The 19,804-nt window shown below is 43.6% G+C and overlaps 1 protein-coding gene across 2 annotated transcripts in view; it reads left to right on the forward strand.

Moving 5' to 3' along the window:
• The first annotated feature begins 5,474 nt into the window (after positions 1-5,474).
• PGM1 (phosphoglucomutase 1) overlaps positions 5,475-19,804 on the forward strand; it is a 57,869-nt gene continuing 43,539 nt past the window's right edge. Inside the window, exon 1 of one of the 2 annotated variants that reach the window (XM_032649003.1) lies at positions 5,475-5,958. In XM_032649003.1, the coding sequence (XP_032504894.1) occupies positions 5,713-5,958 (246 nt within the window). In that variant the 5' untranslated portion in view covers positions 5,475-5,712. The remainder of the gene's footprint in view (positions 5,959-19,804) is intronic. The other variant, XM_032649011.1, reaches the window with a different exon arrangement.

Raw genomic sequence — 19,804 nt, forward strand, 5'->3', positions numbered from 1 at the left:
TAAATGTTGGGGTTTCTCGGAGCTTGGTATTGGACTCTCTTTTTTTTTTCTGTACTCTATATTCTCTCCCTGGGTGATTTCATTCACTCTCATGTTTTCAAATGCCATCTATATGCTAATGGGTTATAAGTTCATATCACTTGGCCAAGTCTCTTTTCTAAGCTCTAGACCTCTATATCTAACACATTATTCTATAACTCCTCTCGGATGCATGACAGGCACCTCAGACCTTACATATCTAAAACAGAATTCATGTTATACTGCACTACCCTCCAACCCCACATTTCTTATAATAGTCCCAGTCCCAGATTGCCATGGGATACCACTCCTTTTCACTTACCCTATACATACAGTCTATCAGCAAGTTCTGTTGACTCTACTTTCTGAAAATATCTTGAGTCTATTCACTCCTATATATCTCCTTTGACTTCAACCTCGTACAATCCACTATAGTTTTCCACTTGCCTATTTGGTTTCACTTCATCCACTTTCTTTCATTCATACACACAGGAGCCAGAGTGATCTCTTAAAAATGCTATTATGATCATAGTATTCCTCTGCTTAAAACCCTTTTGGCATGCTACAACAGGATGAACCTTGAAGACATTATGCTAAGTGAAATAAGCCAGACACAAAAGGACAAGTGTTGATTCCACACATATGAGAATAGAATAGTTAAATTCATAGAGACAAAGTACAATGGTGGTTCCCAAGTGCTGAGAGAGGGAGGAATGAGAGGCTATTATTTAAATGGTACAGTGGTTCAGTTTGGGGTGATGAAAAGGTTCTGGAGATAGTGGTAATGGTTGCACAATGAATGTATTTAATGCCACTGAATGTACTTAAAAATGGTTAAAGTGGTAATTTTTATATTATGTATATTCTACCACAATTAAAAAAAACCTTTTGGTTGCTTATTGCTATTATGATAAAGATCCTAATGTTTGACACCATCCAGAAGGCCTGACATGATTAGACCCTCTACCCCTCAGTTTCTATGCTACAGTAACACTGATTGCTCTTTAAATCCTCGATGGCACAAATTTTCCTTCTTATTTCAAACCTGCCCCCTTAACATTCCTTCTCATGGAATGAAATGTTCTTTCCTCCCATTTCACCTGGCCAACTACTGCTCATCCTTCCAGTCCTCAGCTTGTACATCAGCTCCTCCAGGATATTTTCCCTGACTGCTCCAATGATAGATCCTCCTATTTACATTTTAAAGCACCACTATGTATTTGTAGCACTTATCACAATTATGATTTGTTATTCAGTATTTGCCTCCTCTAACATATGGAAAACTCGGTGGGATCAGGGACCATTCTGACTTGTTCACCTAACACCTTTTAAAGAGCGGGTGCTTAGTAGCAGTTCAAAACGTATTTGTAGAATGAATGAACCAATACATGAATGAATGAATGCCATCTAAAGGATAACTCATTAATGAAATAACATGAGAATTACCACTTAAAAGAGGTAATAAAAAGAAAAAATGTGTTTTTATTATTATAAAAACAATACAAATTCCCTATAGAAAGCATGGAAGATCCTGATAAAGCATAAAGGAATATATAAGAATTACCCTATCCCACAACCCAGAAGTAATCATTGTTATATATGTTGATCTATTTCCTTTTAGTCCTTTGCATGTATGTGTTTCTAAAAGAAAGAAATGAAAACACTAAAGTAGGATAATACTATATATACAATTTTGTTTCTTTTACGTTACACTATTTACTTAAGCCCATAATATAAGTAATGCTGGGTTAGAATATCTTTTTTTTTTTTTTGCGGTACGTGGGCCTCTCACTGTTGTGGCCTCTCCCGTTGCGGAGCACAGGCTCCGGACGCACAGGCTCAGCGGCCATGGCTCACGGGCCCAGCCGCTCCGCGGCATGGGGGATCTTCCCGGACCGGGTCACAAACCCGCGTCCCCTGCATCGGCAGGTGGACTCTCAACCACTGCGCCACCAGGGAAGCCCTAGAATATCTCTTGATAAATCTTTGACAGCATCTTGGATTTTTATTAGGATTAATTAGTGAAAGTAGATACATTGTATGAACATGAAAAAATATGAATCAGAAAAAAGATGAAAGGGGCACATATCTCACTATAATCTAACTGCAAGGAAGACAACTTACTTTTTCTATAACAACTTAATGTTTTCTAAACTCCATTCTGCTCAGGTGGCAGAGACTTAGATTTCTATGAGTAGATACAAATCTTAGGCCACAGAGTTAGGTGTTCAGGAAATAATATTTATTTCTCTAGAATTCATCTTGATTTCTATTTCGTTTGCCTGAGATAATCCATCTGGGACTATCATTAAGTACAGTTAGCTTATATGGCACCAAACATTGGGGAAGAATACCTGGCCTCTGATACCAAATGTCTTTGGAGGCACACAATCATCCTGTCGAATTCTTGACCACTGGTCCACACTGCCAAGAATTCTCATTTCTATTTGTATGGGCACTTCAGGTCCAATGGCTTCTTTTCCCACTTCACTTGCCACCCAGGAAGGAACAGGAATCATTCTGCTGCTTTTCTCAATACTACAACTTGGAAATCTGTACGTCAGTTTCTGAGTGCAGGTAGAATATTCGAACATGATGGGATATAACTTCCATGATTGTTACATTATGTGGCAAAATGGAGGTTATCCAGGTATTCTGATCTAATCACACAAGCCCTTTACAAAGCAGTAGTTTTCTCTGGCTGATGGTGGAAGAGGGAGTCAGAGATTGCAGCCATGAGAAGGACTCACTGTAGGTGGCCTCTAGGAGAAGAGAGTGGAGCCTGGCTGACAGCCACCAAAGAAACAAGGACCTCAGACATACAACTGCAGGGAAATGGATCCTGCAACAATTTGAATGAACTTGGAAGCAGATTCTTCCCAGAGCCTCCAGGTAAGAGCTCAGCCTAGCCAATACCTCGATTTCAGCCTTGTTGTACAGGTACTATGAACATTCAACCCAGCCAATCCCCCCCCAAGACATCTGACCTGTAGAACTGTGATAATAAATGGGCGTTAAGTTGCTGACTCTGTGGTAATGTGTTACACAGCAAGACAAATAATATAAGGGGATTACATAAAAGCATGATTACCAGGAGGAGGGGATCGTGGGGACCACCATCTACAGGAGCCCAGTCAAGATCCGCAGAACCACCCAGTTAACTCATAAAATCATGGGCAATAAGAATACATGGTGATTGTCTAAGTTGAAGAGTGGTTTGTTATATAGCTAAAGCTAATTGTTACAACTTCTGAGGTGAGAGAAGTATGAAACAAGTCCTCTTAAATGAAAAGCCTCATCCTAGTTCCAAAGATAGGGAAGAATAGAGAAAGAGCATGAGATCTGAAGTTGAGCCCACCACTTTATAATAATGAGTTACCATTTACTGAGTAGCTATCAGTACTGTGCGAGGAGCTCTATATTCAGAACGTCATTTAATCCATACAACTCTGAGAGGTTCATATTTCTAAGACTCAGTGATTCTATGCTATATTTTCATTTTGTGGAGTCAGGTAACCTTGATTACATTCACCATTCTATTCTCAATCCTCTAGTCTATAAAATGAGTTTGATTACACTACTTAATTCACAAGATGATACTACTCTATAAGCATCATGCTGCTTTACTTACATCAGCTGATTATGATTGAATCTGTTTGGATCAGAACATGGCTAGTTTCTAAAGGGTGTCAGGTGAGTCTACTGTGTATGCATGATTGAGAACTAGGGACATACAAAACCCCATTAATTCTTGCAGAAATTCTCTAAGATAGGTTTTGTGTCCATTTTATAGTAAAGAAACATATGCCCACAGATGTTAACTAGCTTTCCCTGGTTAACACATCTTGTAAGTGACACATTTCTCAAGCAGAGGAGACAACCACTCTCACCAAATCAAGGGAGATGCTGAACCTAAAAGACAGAAGATTCCTAGTTAACAATCGAGCCTCTTTGATTGACTCTGTATCCTCCAACCCTTTGTGGCCACCTCAGTTCTTTTTGATCTCTTCACCAATTCTGTACTACATGAATAACTGGTGGTAGTAACACTCAGCCTTACCGTGTATTTGTACATATGTTTATCAAGGCTTCCCCATACATTTCCTAGTTCTCAAACCTGGTGACATGCAGGCAAATCATGATAAGAGCCCTGGCTTGGGAGACACATCCACCTGAGTTGGCCTCCTGCATATACTTATCTCTGTGGCCTTGACTAGTTTTTATTTATTTATTTATTTATTTATTCATTCATTCATTCATTCATGCGGTACGCGAGCCTCTCACTGTTGTGGCCTCTCCCGTTGCGGAGCACAGGCTCCGGACGCGCAGGCTCAGCGGCCATGGCTCACGGGCCCAGCCGCTCCGCGGCATGTGGGATCTTCCCGGACCGGGGCATGAACCCGTGTCCCCTGCATCGGCAGGCGGACTCTCAACCACTGCGCCACCAGGGAAGCCCCCATTTTATTTTTTGAATCTCAGTTTTGTGAGCATGAAATAGGGGAAAAAATAAAACCTGTACTTTAGAAACGTTATACTCAGTAAACATTATATTCAATAAATCTTATCTATTAGTACACCCACCCTAACCAAATGAAGTGTGGCCCATCAGTAAACAGGTGGAAAGTAGTAGGTTGAATTAGACCTTTGAATTAGACACAAATACCCTAATATTTAGATAGAAAAAATGAGTCAAAATCTAGCTAAGGCTGACACTTCCATCCCTCAGAACGTGTTTCCGGAAAGTTATTTACATATGAAACTCCAGCTTAACCACAGGAAATGTTGTACACATCTTCTTCTACTTAGGGTTACCTCCTGATAAACCCACTGTTAGGTGAAACTATCATAAGGGGAAAACGCATTTAATACACCTAACCTAGCAAACACTGTAGCTCAGCTTAGCTTACCTATAAGAGTACTTACTTTACCCTGCAGTTGGGCAAATTCATCTAACACAAAGCCTATTTTATACTAAAGTGTTGAATGTCTCATGCAATTTATTGAATACTGTACTGAAAGTGAAAAACAGAATGGTTGTATGGATACAGAGTGGTTCCACGTGTATTGGTTGTTTACCCTCCTGATCAAGTGTCTGACGGGGAGCTGGGGCTGGGTTTGCTGTCACAGCTCAGCATCTCCAGTGTACAGAGTACCTACTGCATATTGCTAGCCCAGGAAAAGATCAAAAATCAAAATTAGAAGTATGGCTTCTACTGAATGCTTATTGCTTTCGCACCATCATAAAGCGGAAAAATCCTAAGTTGAAACCTTCCCAAGTCTTCTAAGTCCGGCTGTCCCTACTCTATTTTTCCCGCTCTGCCTCAAGTCCTTGCCCTGTGACCCGGTCCCTACCCCAAGCTCTGCTCTTCCACTTATGGGAGGAGTTCCGGATTTCATTTTACAGCGGATGGGTTTACGAGGGGAGGGTAAATCAGAGAGGCTCCACCCATCACACTGGTGGCCTAGGGGTGGGCGCTCCCCATTCCCCTCCCTCTCGGACCTGCAAGGAGGTGGGCTGGCCGCGAAGGGAGGGCCCTGTCCCCTGTCCCTTTAAGGAGGAGGGACGAGCACCGCTGAGAGAGCCTGTATTGCCCTGACCCGTCAGAGGCCTCACCACACAGCAGCTGCAGCCACAGCTCCGGTCGCCCCTCGCTTAGCAGAGTCCGCTCGGGCCCCAGGAAGCTAGTCGCCACCATGGTGAAGATCGTGACCGTTAAGACCAAGGCGTACCAAGACCAGAAGCCGGGCACGAGCGGGCTGCGGAAGCGGGTGAAGGTGTTTCAGAGCAGCGCAAACTATGCCGAGAATTTCATCCAGAGTATCATCTCCACCGTGGAGACGGCAAAGCGGCAGGAGGCCACCCTGGTGGTGGGCGGTGACGGCAGGTTCTACATGAAGGAGGCCATCCAGCTCATCGTCCGCATCGCCGCCGCCAACGGGGTAAGGGACGCGCCCGCTCCTCGGTCGCCCCCGTCGCCCGCCCGCCTTCTGCCTCACTCTTGCGGGGCCACTTCCGCGCGCGCCGCTTCAGTCTCCACCCCCACAATTCTCTGCGCTTGCTCTTCCTGGCCTAGCGGGCCGGGCAGAGGTGGCCCAGGGCCGGACAGTGGCCACGGGGCGCCGCAGAGCTGCTCTTTTGCCAGCTCCTCCCCTCCCTCGTCGCCCCTCCGCCCCCGCGGGCGGGGAGGCGCGAGGCGAAGGGCAGGGCTTGACCTTGGGAGGCCCGCCCCTCCGCCTCCTGCACCTCCCTTCTCTTTCCCCCCTCCCCCCCTCCCCTCCCCCCGCCGCCGTCCAGGCCTCTGACCTTTACGTTAACCTTTTCTGCCGGTGGAGATGCAGTTACCGAGCAGAGGGCAGTCGCCTTAACCGGGAAAGGTTAGAGGCCGCCGCCTTGCTCAGAACCGTTTTGCATCCCGCTGGGTTGCCTGCTATTCTCGTCCGGGACTGGCGCTTCCCGCTGGCTGCGAGCTCAAGGCTTTGGACACCCGCCCCGCTGGTGGTCAAGCACTCAGTTCTGAGGAGGCGGTCGCAAAGTCCCTTTCCCCGTCCCCTAAGTTTGCTGGGACGGAGCTTCTGCCTCTGCCCTGGAGCGGCCTGGTTTTTGGGGGGGCAGGCTTTTGAAAACGGTAGTCTTTGCTCGGTGTTGCTACTGGATCTGTTCCACCGAGGGGGCTGGAGCTGAATTTCCATTAGAACAGAAACCACCTACCCAAGGGCGCTCTTGTGTAAGCAGTCGTGGCAGGCCAGGAAATTAACGCAATACCTTGGTTCTGCCACCACAGCTAAGGAACGTTAAATGAGTTAATGGGGCAGGTCCACATAGGTGAAACCTTGAAGTAGACTTTTCAGTCAACCTGGTACGTTTGCGAAAATGCGGCTTTATAAAATAAGTAAATTGGGGTAATTGTTTACTCTTATAAAAAAGTTTTCTAACGAGTTTTTTTTTTAAGTTTTCTTTTTTCTTTCTATATTTAACATAAGATTTGACTTACACTCACCTCTTCTGGAACTCAGTAATATTTAGAAATATTTTTATCCATTTTAGCAGTACTTTATTTCTCTTATTAACATATTGAGTGCCATTTTGCCAAGCCCTGTGAAAAGTACTTCCCTGCAGTATCTCATTTATCCTCCCGTAGCCTTATGAGGTAGATGCTATTATGGGCATCTTCAAGATGCCAATTAGAAAACTGAAGCTTAGGCAGGTTCAACAGGAACTCTAATGGCAGCACTGAGAATCTAGTATACACCTGCTAGTTCCAAGGACTTCTGGGAATGAAGAGACCCTGAGCCTAAAGACATATTTTCCAGCTGTCTCTCAAATCTAAACTGGGAACAATCTACATCTGCCTCTCTGGGTCAAACATTTATAAGCATCGGTGAGAGAAGATTGTCTGGATTTGTTTTCTTTATAATCCTGAGTTTTCAGACAACCTCACATTCCCTTGAAAGAAGAACGAAGAATGAACAAGACCTGTATCCCAGTACAGCTCTTGTTCATTTCCCTGTTATCACCTGTGTTGAATTTGCATTTCTTCAGCAAATACTGAGCCTATACTATGTCAGAGAAATGGATGGAATAAAAAGATGATTTAGAAGCAAGATTTGTCCTTAGGGGGCTTACAGCATAGTGGGAATTTAAGGGGTCCAACTGGAAAACTGTCCATTTGAGAGTAGTGTGGGGTGGAAGAAAAGAATTAGTTAAGACTAAAAATATATGTTCTTAAAACCACTTCACCCTTTTGCTTCTACCCTGTTGCTTTCCCCGCCCCCTTTTAGCCAATCTTTGTAAAGGTTGTGTACATTCACCATCACAGATTTCTTAACTCCCGTTCACTCACCGCCTTACTGCAGTCTGGCTTCTGTTTATTCCACCACTCCACTGACGTTGCTCTTGCCAAGGTTACTGATGACTTTCTGGTTGCTAAATCCATTGCACATTGTTTAGGCCTTATCTTATCTGACCTGCCTGTTGCATTTGGCAGTGCTGACTTTGTACTCATTAAAAATTCTCATTCCCTTGCCTTGGTCACTGTCTCCCGATTCTACTCACACTTTTTGAGAGTTCCTTCATGGACTGCTTACTCTACCCACATCCTAGCTATTCCCTAGGTTTCCATCCTCAGCTCACTGTTCTCTGATTTTATTCTCTCTCTCTGTCATCCCTCACCAGGGATTTAAATATGCTGCTCTTTCTCTTCTGGTGCAATCCAGATAGCATCTTCAGAAAGCCTTTCCCAGCAGCCCCTGTCTGCCACTCTTCTCCCTTAACTGACCTTTCCCCATAGATACCGCTAGAATAGATGAAATTGTCAGTTTACATGTGACACTCCCTCGTACCTAAGGCAATGCAGCATTCAATGAATCCTTGTTCTGTTGCCCTGAATTATGAAGTATATGGAAAACACTTCAAGTATATTCCAGCACTTAAAGCCAGCATATAGTTTATGACCCATATATTTATTCTCATTAAACATTTACTATGTGCTTATTTCTTATCAGTCATTGTGCTTAGTACTTGGGATATAATACATTCCTGCCCTCAGTAAGTACATAGCCTAGAAGGGGAGGTAGACAGGAATAAGCAGACAACACAGTGTGTTAGGTGTTGTGAGGGAGTTATGTGCCAGATGGTGAAGGGACAGGAGCATGGCAGGCTGTACTTGGGCGCGGAAGGGGAAGCGAAAAAGTTTTCACAGAGGGGTGGTAGCGGGATTGAGGCTTACAGGATGAGTTGGAGTTTCTAAGATGGATTTGTTGGGGGAGGAATTCTAGACAAAAAGAATAAAAATCATAGGAGTTGGGGACAGTTCTCTTGGGCAAGTTATTCAATTTCGGATCCTTTTTCCCCCTTGTCTGTGAAGACTGGAAATGATAATATGTACGCAGTGAGGCTCTTGTGAGGATTAAATGAAACAACATATTTAAAAGTGCCTGGCAGCCCCTTTTCACCTGGAAACTGTTTGAATGACACTTGTAGGGAAACCTCAGGATGAGCCTGAGGGCAGGACTTTCTGTTATCAATGTTCTGCTAATATGGGGACACTAGTTAATCATACCCAGCCCGAGGCACATATTAATGCCCACACCCCATAGATCTCAGCGTTGTCTCCTACCTTCCTCTTACCCTCAATGGCCCCAACCAAAATAGAGGGATACCTTGTTAGTCAGAACCCAGTTGGGTACAAGTGACAAAAACTTAGATTAGCCCAAGTGAAAAAGGAGGGAATTTGGGATACCTTCCAAATGCTCATTTACTGCTTAAAGCTTTACCCAGACTGGAGAGGGGGAAGGGTAAGCTGGGATGAAGTGAGAGAATGGCATTGACATATATACACTACCAAATGTAAAACAGATAGCTAGTGGGAAGCAGCCGCATAGCACAGGGAGATCAGCTCGGTGCTTTGTGACCACCTAGACGGGTGGGATAGGGAGGGTGGGAGGGAGGCGCAAGAGGGAAGAGATATGGGAACATATGTATATGTATAACTGATTCACTTTGTTATAAAGCAGAAACTAACACAACAATGTAAAGCAATTATACTCCAATAAAGATGTTAAAAAAAAAAACCTTTACCCAGACTGACAGTGTCCTCAGCCACTCCCTGCGGGAATCTAGTATTTGGAACACAGTCCTGGCATATCTGTGTTTGCTACTGTGTAACATCTCTTGCATTGCAGGAACAGAGGGGGCAATTCCCAGTCTCTTTTCCTGACTCTGTGAGTGTGGGCCAGGGACGCCTGAAATGTTTGCTGTAGTGAGAAAATAAAGCAGTATGTGTGGAAGTATCTTGTAAAATATAAAACATGAGGGGTTTTTAGTGTGTTTGCTTCCTGTAGAGCGTGAAACAACAGAGTTGGAGGACGGGGCTCTCTCCAACCAGCCTCTTCAACCTACTTCTCCAACATGCTCTACTCTCTCACATCTGGTTCCACCTGGAGCGTTCTTCTCGCCCCTTCACCTTCAGGTCTGGGTTTAGTTGGCACTTCTCTGCTCCCAGTCCCTGAATCAGGTGCACCACTTTTCTGCTCTCGTAGCCTGTCTTGCTCACCTCCATGATAGTGCTGACTGCATCTTATAGTGGTTGTTGGGTTGCTTGTCTGTAACCCACCTGGCCTCCAACACAAATCTTCTTGACTGTAGGTCTCAAGTGGATGAAGCCTGGGCTTGTCTCGTTCTCTGCTTTATCCCAGGAGACCATTCAGATGAACTGCGAGTTCATCTGGAGCTCCTGCCAGTGTTTGTGGTCCTCACGCTGGTTGGTTTGGCCCCAGAATGGCTACTCACCTCGCTGATTAAACCCATGGGGCTCACACAATGTAGTGACCATTTCAGCTCACTCTTTAGCAACACAGGTGTTTGTAAGCATATTAGAGTTCAGTATAAGAGACTATTATTTATTCAGAATCAAATCCTTACCGCCAGATCCTACCATGTGGTGACTCAGGAGGAAAGTTACCCTAAATCCTACCCCCAAATCCTTATCCCCAAATCCTACCAGGGTGTGACCTGGGAGGAAAGTAATCCTTGGGCAGAATCATTCACACTCAACAGCAGGCAAAAACAGATTCATGTATCAGTTGTCAAAATGAGCCGTATGGTATAATCTATAGGAAAACAGGATCTCACCCTCCCTGTATGCCACGAACAACAGTTTAAAAGGAAGAGGCCAAACTTAACCCTGGGAAGATTTTTATAATGTATGGATAGTCATATCAACCCTGGGGTGGTGGAAATTGATACTTCCCAATATCGTTCTGGGGCCCTCTTGCAATCTCACATGACTCTTTTGTATATTAAAAGCTCTGAAAGTCCTACTTAACATTGCCCAAGCCAGTTTTCCCAAGCTTTTAAGTAAGATATAACAATCCCTGAAACTGCTTGCTTTGGGATATACTTATTTATGGAAAAGATCAACTGGATGAAATATCAGAAGACCAGAGTCCTGATTACAACTCCACCATTTCTAGCAGGTTGGACAAGTCAACCAAGTCTTTCTGTACCACCACCCACCTGTCACGTTTCTTCTTTTCAGAAACACTTTGGGGCACTCATGAAGAGGAAAAAGGGAAGAAATTGTTTCCAGTACGAAAACGTAGTGTTCAAAGTGTTTCAGACTCATTGGCCTGAGCTGATTGACATTCCTCACTGTATTTATTCAGGGTTCATTCACCTTTTCTATCTTGTGCCTCGGGGACTCATCTGAGTGGTGATTGGGATAAGCATTGGGAAGGGAGACTTCCAACAGTTGAAGTTAAAAAAGCAACAAAACCCTGAGGCAAAGGCAGCCCCTTTTCACCCTTTCCAAACATCCTCCCCACCCCTAGGGCTACCCCGTTTGTGGTCCATCCCGTTTGAGGACACCAGGTAAGAAAAGTCTTCTCCAAATTCTCCCAACTGAAGGTGAGCCCTCGATTACTTGGCACACTCAGGAGCCATTAAAAATTTTTTTTTTATTTTTTAATTTGTGTGTGTGTGTGTGTTTTCACATCTTTATGGGAGTATAAATGCTTTACAATGTCATGTTACTTTCTGCTGTATAACAGAGTGAATCAGCTATATGCATACGTATATCCCCATATCTCCTCCCTCTTGCATCTCCCTCCCACCCTCCCTATCCCACCCCTCTAGTGGGTCACAAAGCACCGAGCTGATCTCGCTGTGCGGCTGCTTCCCACTAGCCATCCACTTTACATTTGGTAGTGTATATACGTCAGTGCTTCAGTAGCCATTTTTAAAAGGTGATTCCCCACTGTAACCACAGCTCCAATGGCCACAGAATGACTGGGTATGTCTGTGTCAAGTTCAAGGAAATTTAAGGGAGAATGAATGGATCATAGAAACTTGCCTGCTTAACTTTCTTAGAGGTGTAGCCCACTCAAATCATTCTTCTGAAAGCTTTTCTGAAGTCTGAAGGGGTCCAGAATACATCACTGTGGCATAAAAACTATTTCGAGCTGAAGGCCTTTGAAAATAGGCATTTTTCTGAACCCCTTTCTCTGCCTAAAAGCAGAGCCTCCTCAGTTGTCATAAATCCTGTCCCTGGGAGAGAGTTTCTGGAAACCAAGGAAAATTGACTCAGCACCACACCTAAACAGACATTATCACAAAATTATAATATCCCCTATCCATTCCTTTAAGGCCCCATTTATCTTGCCTAAAAGTCCTTTGTTTCTCCAACACTGATAACCACAGTGAAAGTTCTCACCTAGATGGAGTTTAGAAGCCTGAAAACATTAGCTTTTATTTTTTGGCCTCTATGCTTTGTCCCTCCCCTGATTTCTCTGTCACTGATGGTCACTTTAAGACAGTAGGAAAAGCTAGGCTGGGTAAGAAGACAGTATCCTTAATGGGTTATTTGCTGGTAGGCTAGTTCCCACTGTGTGGCAGAGAATCCCAGGAAAGATTTAAGCCTTTTCTGCTACACCTGCTGCTTCATGGGTAGCTGCTTTAGCCTAGGTATACAAATGATCTTCATCTCAACTCTGCAGTGTACAGATTACTGGACTTGGGCAACATGGTGTACAAGCCACAAAGAAAACTTTCCTTAGCAGAACCATCACCTCCATTTCTGCTTGCAGGATGCCTAGTCCTTGCCTGAGCTCCTCTCTGTATTGTGGCAAGAAGCAGCCAACAAACACTCCTGTTCTGAATTCTCCTAACCATTTGCCTAGAGCTACAGGTTTGGTTGGCCCGTGGTCTGCCTTCCAGGGTAGTGGTGGTAAAAATTTTGCCATGGCCATAAAAAGTATGCCAGTGCTGCACATTTTAGATTCTGTTTTGGTACAGAACACCAAATTTTATCATTAGTTAAAACATAGGTTTTGGCTGCTATAGCAGAGTTCTAAAATAAGTTACTTAAAATAAAAGTTCATAGTAATAGGTTCAAGAGTATTACCCTTTCTGTAATAGACTGGGTGTGGGCAGTCCAGGCCTAGGGTGGTGTTTCCACTGTGTCAGAGGATGCATGTTTTTCTTTTGTTGCTCAGCCTTCCCCAGTGAATCGCCCTTATCTGCATAGTCCAACGTGGCTGCCTACCACCATATGGTCATTCCAGCCAACAGGAAGGGGAGAAAGAGAGAGGAAGGCACACCTTTCTCAGAGGCTGCATGTAATCGATTTCACTCCTGTTCCATTGGCTGAAACTTAGGCTAAGGCCTCCTCAAGCAGCAAGGGAGGCTGGGAAATACAGGTATACCTCATTTTATTGCACTTTGCTTTATTGCACTTCACAGATACTGTATTTTTTGCAAATTGAAGATTTGTGGCAACTCTGTGACGAGTTTTTTTCCAGCAGCATTTGCTCATTTCGTGTCTTTGTGTCACATTTTGGTAATTCTCGCAATATTTCCAACATTTTCATCATTATTATATTTGTTATGTGATCAATGATCTTTGAAGTTGCAGGTGCAAAAAGATGATAACTCACTGAAGGCTCCGATGATGCTTAACATTTTCTTTTACCAATAAAATATTTTAAAATTAAGGTATATACAGTTTTTTAGACATGATGCTGTTGCACACTAAACAGACTGCAGAATAATGTAAACATAACTTTTATATGCACTGAGAAGCCAAAAAATTCGTATGACTTGCTTTATTGTGATATTCACTTTATTGCAGTTGTCTGGAACTGCAATATCTCTGAGGTATGCCTATATTTTTTAAATTTTTTTTTTAAATTTTTTTATTTATTCATTTATTTATTTTTGGCTGTGTTGGGTCTTCGTTTCTGTGCGAGGGCTTTCTCTAGTTGTGGCAAGCGGGGGTCACTCTTCATCGCGGTGCGCGGGCCTCTCACTGTCGCGGCCTCTCTTGCTGCGGAGCACAGGCTCCAGACGCGCAGAGCTCAGTATTTGTAGCTCACGGGCCCAGCTGCTCCGTGGCACGTGGGATCTTCCCAGACCAGGGCCTGAACCCGTGTCCCCTGCATTGGCAGGCAGACTCTCAACCACTGCGCCACCAGGGAAGCCCGGTATGCCTATATTGATGTTATTCTGGGTACTATGTGTTAGGCTAAATATTGGGGGTGTCAGTCCAAATGAAGGGGAGTATTAATCTTGGGGAATACCCCACAGTCCTCATTATCATAAACATGCTTTCCAAATTTAGTGAAAACCACTCAGTCATTTTCAAGTGATAGATTTACAGAGAGAACATAGAGACCTAATTTTATATCGGTACCTAGATTTTTTAAAAAGACCTTGACTATCGTTTATTCCAACTACAGGCTTAGAAAGGAACCTAGGCAACAATCATTCTCATTGTGGAGGACTTTTAAAATAAAACTATTTTATTGAGATATAATTCACACACCACACAACTTATCCATTTAAAGTGTACAACTCAGTATTTTTTAGTGTATTTACAGAGTTATGCAACCATCACCACAATCTGATTTTAAAATATTTCCATCACCCTAAAAGAAGCCCTGTGCATTAACAGTCAATCCTTCTTGCTCCCCTACACCTTCAGCCCTAAGCAACCACTAACTCTACCTTAGGCCTCTATAAATTTGTATGGGTGGATTTTACACAGACTGAATGTCCAGTTTTGCTTGCCAGGCAGAAGAAATTATATTTGACAGGTGAAGTCCTGGGAACGTGAGAAGCAAAGGCAAAGGGTCCGCCTCCAGAACGGGGATTAGTGTCCTGTGCTTCTGTGCACATTGTCTGAGCATCGGAGATACAGGAACAAAATAATGTCCTCATTCTCAAGGAGCCTCTAGTTGAAGGAGGTAGATTGACACAAAAACAGACAATCACCACTAAGTTTTATAAGTGCTAATACCCGAGGGAAAAGAGATGGCTGTGGACGCTCAGAGCCGGGATGCCTGCCCCCGCTTGAGGTGGGGGTTATGTGTGGGAGGGGGTAGTGTGTCCAACGAAGCCTTTCTGCAGGAGATGAGTCTATTTTTCTCAGCACACTCCTTGTCCAAAGCCAACCAGGCTGTCAAAAAAAGGAGGAGAAATTTCTCCAGGAGAATAGCTTCTTCATTTTCATGAGTGTAAGCAGTCAGATTTCTTTTTTTTACAAACATATTTGAACTTATATATCCAAATTAGTATTGTACCCTGCCAAGTCACCACTCTGGGAACCATACACTTATTCCAGTGATGCATCTAGTGCTCAAAGCGTTTTGAAACTCCTCTACGGGAATTATTTTTCAGCTAGTCGGTTTATGGGTCACCTAGGGAAACCAGTCACATTATTTTACAGTCATGCCTCATTTTTCACCTAAAATGATGTAACAAGATTTGATCACCCACTTTATTCATTAGACATGGCTCCGACCAATTTTCTTCTCTTTCCAAAGTTCACATCTGTTCTCAGAGGATGAAATTTGTTAAGACTGAAGACGTTCAAAGAAAGTACCACAGACTGTAAAGACAGCTGCCTGAAAAAGAGTTCCAGAAATGTTAGTGCAAAGTCAGCATTGTTTGAATACATACGTTGCTACCCAGGGTGCTTGTTTTGAAGGAGATAATATTAATTTAGATGAAAATACTCTGGTATAACTGTTGAAAATGAGTTACATTTTATACTGTTCAAGCACACTGCCCTGTCGAGAAGGTCTTAGAAGACAGTTCATGCTGAGGGAGATTCTGGCGTTCTGCTTTCCTTCTGCAGTTTACCGCAGTGGGCTGGGGATCCAGTTCTCGTCCATCCTGGTAAGCATCTCAACATGCTTTGGTGCATTTAGAAATTGTACGCAGTAGGAAGTTTTGTGAAAGCCCAAGTAGACAAAATGACCCTGACCTTGGAAGGGAGTTCTGTCAGCTCAAAGCCACGAAAACCAGAAACCTAGGTGTTAAGCCTGTGTCCACCTCAACTCTGAGAGATCATCCCATGATTGCAAAGAGGCCAGAAAATGGAGCTGGGTTGGCATAACTGGGTGGGGATGGGGAAAGACCTTTTGCTTTGGTAATAAAACTATTATGTTATGCTGCCCCGTGGGGACTTTGAAAGAAATGCGTTCTGTGGAGCCAAATGAAATCCATTTAAAAATGAAGCAAAAGGGAAATAAGTGTAGGAAACGCAGATGGAATTGGGAGTGAGGCTGGCTCCTGTCACAAAAGACAGCTGCCTCTCTGGGTTGGGCCATGCAGTTGGCGCCAAGCCCTCTGAGGTCAAGTTCACTAGAAACATGCTCATCACACAGTTCACCATAGCCTTTCACCGTGTAAGTAGATTTGGTATAAAGAGAGTAAAAATATCTGCCTTAACGATTAACGTGAGAACAAAGTAACATTTGTGAAGCGCTCACTATAGTGCCTGCCGTTGGAAGTATGTAGCAAACAGAAGCTTCTGATGATTCTAATGATTATTATGATTATTCCAAACTCTGAAGCCAGTGGAGGGGCAGAGGGGAAGGTCTTCTGTGTCTGTCACCTCCACTGCCAACATGTCCTGTCCTGTCTCTGTCCATACGTTGTCCCTTGAATTTGATCTGTGAGGCAGAGGTTCACAGTTGCTCTAAGTGTCGGTCACAAGGCCATTGATTTGAGGCCTTCACCTTACTGGAGTCATGAGCTAGCAGTGCGTAGTTGAAGATGGGTATTTTGGGATGGATCTATGGCATGGTTACCTGGCCCAGGCCAATGTCATGCTACAGATGGGAAGCTGCACGAAATGTGTGCTGGCGTTACTGTGTACCTCCTGGACCACATGTATTTTCTCATTCAACAAGCATTGCTGAGCACTCTTTAAGTGCCAGGCACTGTGTGAGATAGTTGCAGGTACAAAGATAAATAAGACAAAATCTTCATTCTCAGGATTCGTGCTGGTAGAGGAGAATCCATAAGTAGTTACAAAAATATGGTGTGAATACTAGTTTGAACATTGGTGTGAACATTAGTTTCCTGTTGCTGCTGTGATAAATGACCCCAAACTGGGTGGCTTAAAACTACAGAAATTTATTTTCTTACCGTTCTGGAGATGAGAAGTCTGAAATCAAGGTGTTGGCAGGGTTGCATTCCCTCTGAATCTCCAGGGGAGAAGTTCAGGGAATCAAAGGATCACAGAGTCACTCAACCCCACCTTGAAGGGGAAGGGAAGAATGAGGATGTTTTCTCTGCCCAGACAAGGTGCTTTTTGAGACAAGTGCAGGATGATAAAGAGGAATCAGGGAGACCTTAGCCGAGAGTGAAGTGAGGGTGGAGGCAGGGCACAGTCGCTGCTTTACTGCATATACCTAATACCGTTGTTGTCCTATTTAAAACTATACTAATGGTAATAACTGACAAGAAGATTCCAGTGCTCCATAATCCACACTGCTTCTGTAGACTTCTGACATAATGTCAACCGGAAGACAGGCCACTTGGTGGCTCCTTGAATCTTACCAGATAACTTTAGTTCATAGTGATGGGTTGGAATTGAAGATTTTGTTTCAAATCTCAGTTGTACCATTTACTGTGCAATATCATGTATTCTGCTTAACTGATCTAAAGCTCAGTTTTCACACGTAAAATGGAATCAATTCTAGTATCTGCCCTATTGGAGAGTTTTATGAGAATTAATTTAAATAATGGGCATACAAAGGTTTGGAAGACTCTAAGGTGCAGTCATTGGTGCAGAGAACTCCAATCTCCGTCTCTGTCTTCACTGGCTTTCTTCCCTATGTGTCTGTCTCTGAATCTCCCTCTTCTTATAGAGACACCAGTGATTGGATTTATGGCCCATTCTAATCCAGTATGACCTCGTCTTAATTTGATCGCATCTGCAAAGACCCTTTTTCCAAATAAGGTCACATTCACAGGTATCTGGGGTTCAGAATTTAACATATCTTTTTTTTTTTTTGGTGGGATGCTCAGTTCAACACACAACACCTGTGCTCTGTCTACCAAGTGCAGTGGGTTGTACAGGCATCAAAACTCATATACTTTGCACTTGCCCAATATCCCGATGAGAGTCACCTGGAATCTGTTTCCTCTTAATTTTTTCCAAGTTCAAATGCACTTGATCATCCAAAGGAGCCATACAGCCTAAGCACCAGCTTTGGCGTTAAAACTGGTGTTGAAGCCTGCCTTCCAGTTTATTAGTTGTGAGGCTTTGAGCGAGTCATTTATTCCCTAAGCCTCAGTTTCCTCATCTGTAAAATGGGGGTTGTGAGGATACCTATATTGCAGGGTTGTTATTAAATAAACCTGCCTGAGAACCTACATGTAATCCTGTGTACCATGATAAGCCCTTTACATGATCTCCTTTTATCCTGTCAACAACTCTTAAGAAGTTGGTATTTAGACCTCTGTTTTACTGATGAGGAAATAGAGGGTAAGTGATTTGCCCAAGATCACCAAGATACTAAAAATTATCAAGAGTAAGGATGCAAACCTAGATTTCCACTATGCTGAATTCCTCAAGGTAGACATTTTTAATAGAATTATCTAGAGCTGTAGTCTAGGGGGTTCCCGAATCTTTTATGTTGTGGTGCAACTTTTGATTTTCCTGAAGCCTTGTTCTCACTTAAATCTTAAAACCCAGTGAGAGTGTCCTGCCTCTGCCCACTTGGGGTACTGTTTATCCCAGGAATTCCCATAAATGGTGTAGAGTGGGAAAATGACCGCATCTCTTTAGATCGCTGTTTTAAAAGCTATTGCATATTGTGTATTTGCCACATAATACAATAAGAGGCAACACGGCATGATGGTTAAGAGGGTGGGTTCTGGAGCCAGATTCCCTGGGTTCAAAACCCATCTCCACAATTTCCCAGCTATTTGACCTTGGGCAGATGACATAACCAGTGTTCTTATTCCTAAGATAGGGGCTGAGAATAATAGTATTGATCTCATAGGGTTGTTGTAAAGATTAAGTGAGTTAATGCTTGTAAAGCTCTTGGAACACTGCCCAGCACATCGTGACCTACTGCAATTATCTCCTACTGTACAACAGCCTTTAAAGCAGTGTCGTTGTCCCTGTTTTACAAATAAGAAAAATGAGACCAGAAAGGCCATACACAGCCAGAAGCTGGCAAAGGCAGGATTCGGACCCAGGCCTGTCTGAAGTCCTCTGGTTAGAGCAGGGACTGTAGATTCCTCTGGTTAGAGCAGGGACCGTAGATTCCCCTTCCTCCACCTTTTCCCTGGCCCATCGTAGGTGTTTAATCTATCCCACAGGCCGACCCAGAGCATTGATTCTCTCCTGCCTGGGCCCACGTGCTTTAGAGATCAGGGGTTGTGTTAGAAGGATGGGATCAGTGCTTCTCAGTATCTCTATTTTGGTAGTTTATATAACATTTACTGAGTGGCTACTCTACAGGCCGGCATTGTGATAAGCACTTTACATGCCTTTCCTCATTTGCTGTCAGAACCTTTAAAGGAAGTTTTACTATCCCCATTTTACAGAAACTCAGACTCACAAAGACCCCATAGAAAAAGATGTTCCCTCTCTCTGGCCACCTTCATTCAGTTTCTTTACAGCTGGACATACTAGTTTGGCCAGACCGTGCAATTGGAAAAATCCTTAGTGAGGAGACAGAATAATGTAACGTCTCTTCTTCTTAAAAGTCAAGAAATCTGCCACATTTTAATTATTTGACAGAGGGCCAGTCACTGTCTGCCACAGAATTCCGAGGGACTTGATTCTCATTGTATTCCAGGTGAATGGTACCCTCGAGAGTTGTGTAATGCTGCTCCAGGCAGGTAGCCCACCCATTCTGAGGCTGTAGGAAATCTTGCTTGTGTTTCCATTTTGTAACACAAGAGGGAAGCATACAGCTATGAATGATTTGAGATAAAGCAATTCTATATAGATAGCCCTCTTTTTACCAGAGGATTTTTTTTTTT

Source organism: Phocoena sinus, chromosome 1 (genome assembly GCF_008692025.1).
Source record: "Phocoena sinus isolate mPhoSin1 chromosome 1, mPhoSin1.pri, whole genome shotgun sequence".
NCBI classification, from domain to species: Eukaryota; Metazoa; Chordata; class Mammalia; order Artiodactyla; family Phocoenidae; genus Phocoena; species Phocoena sinus.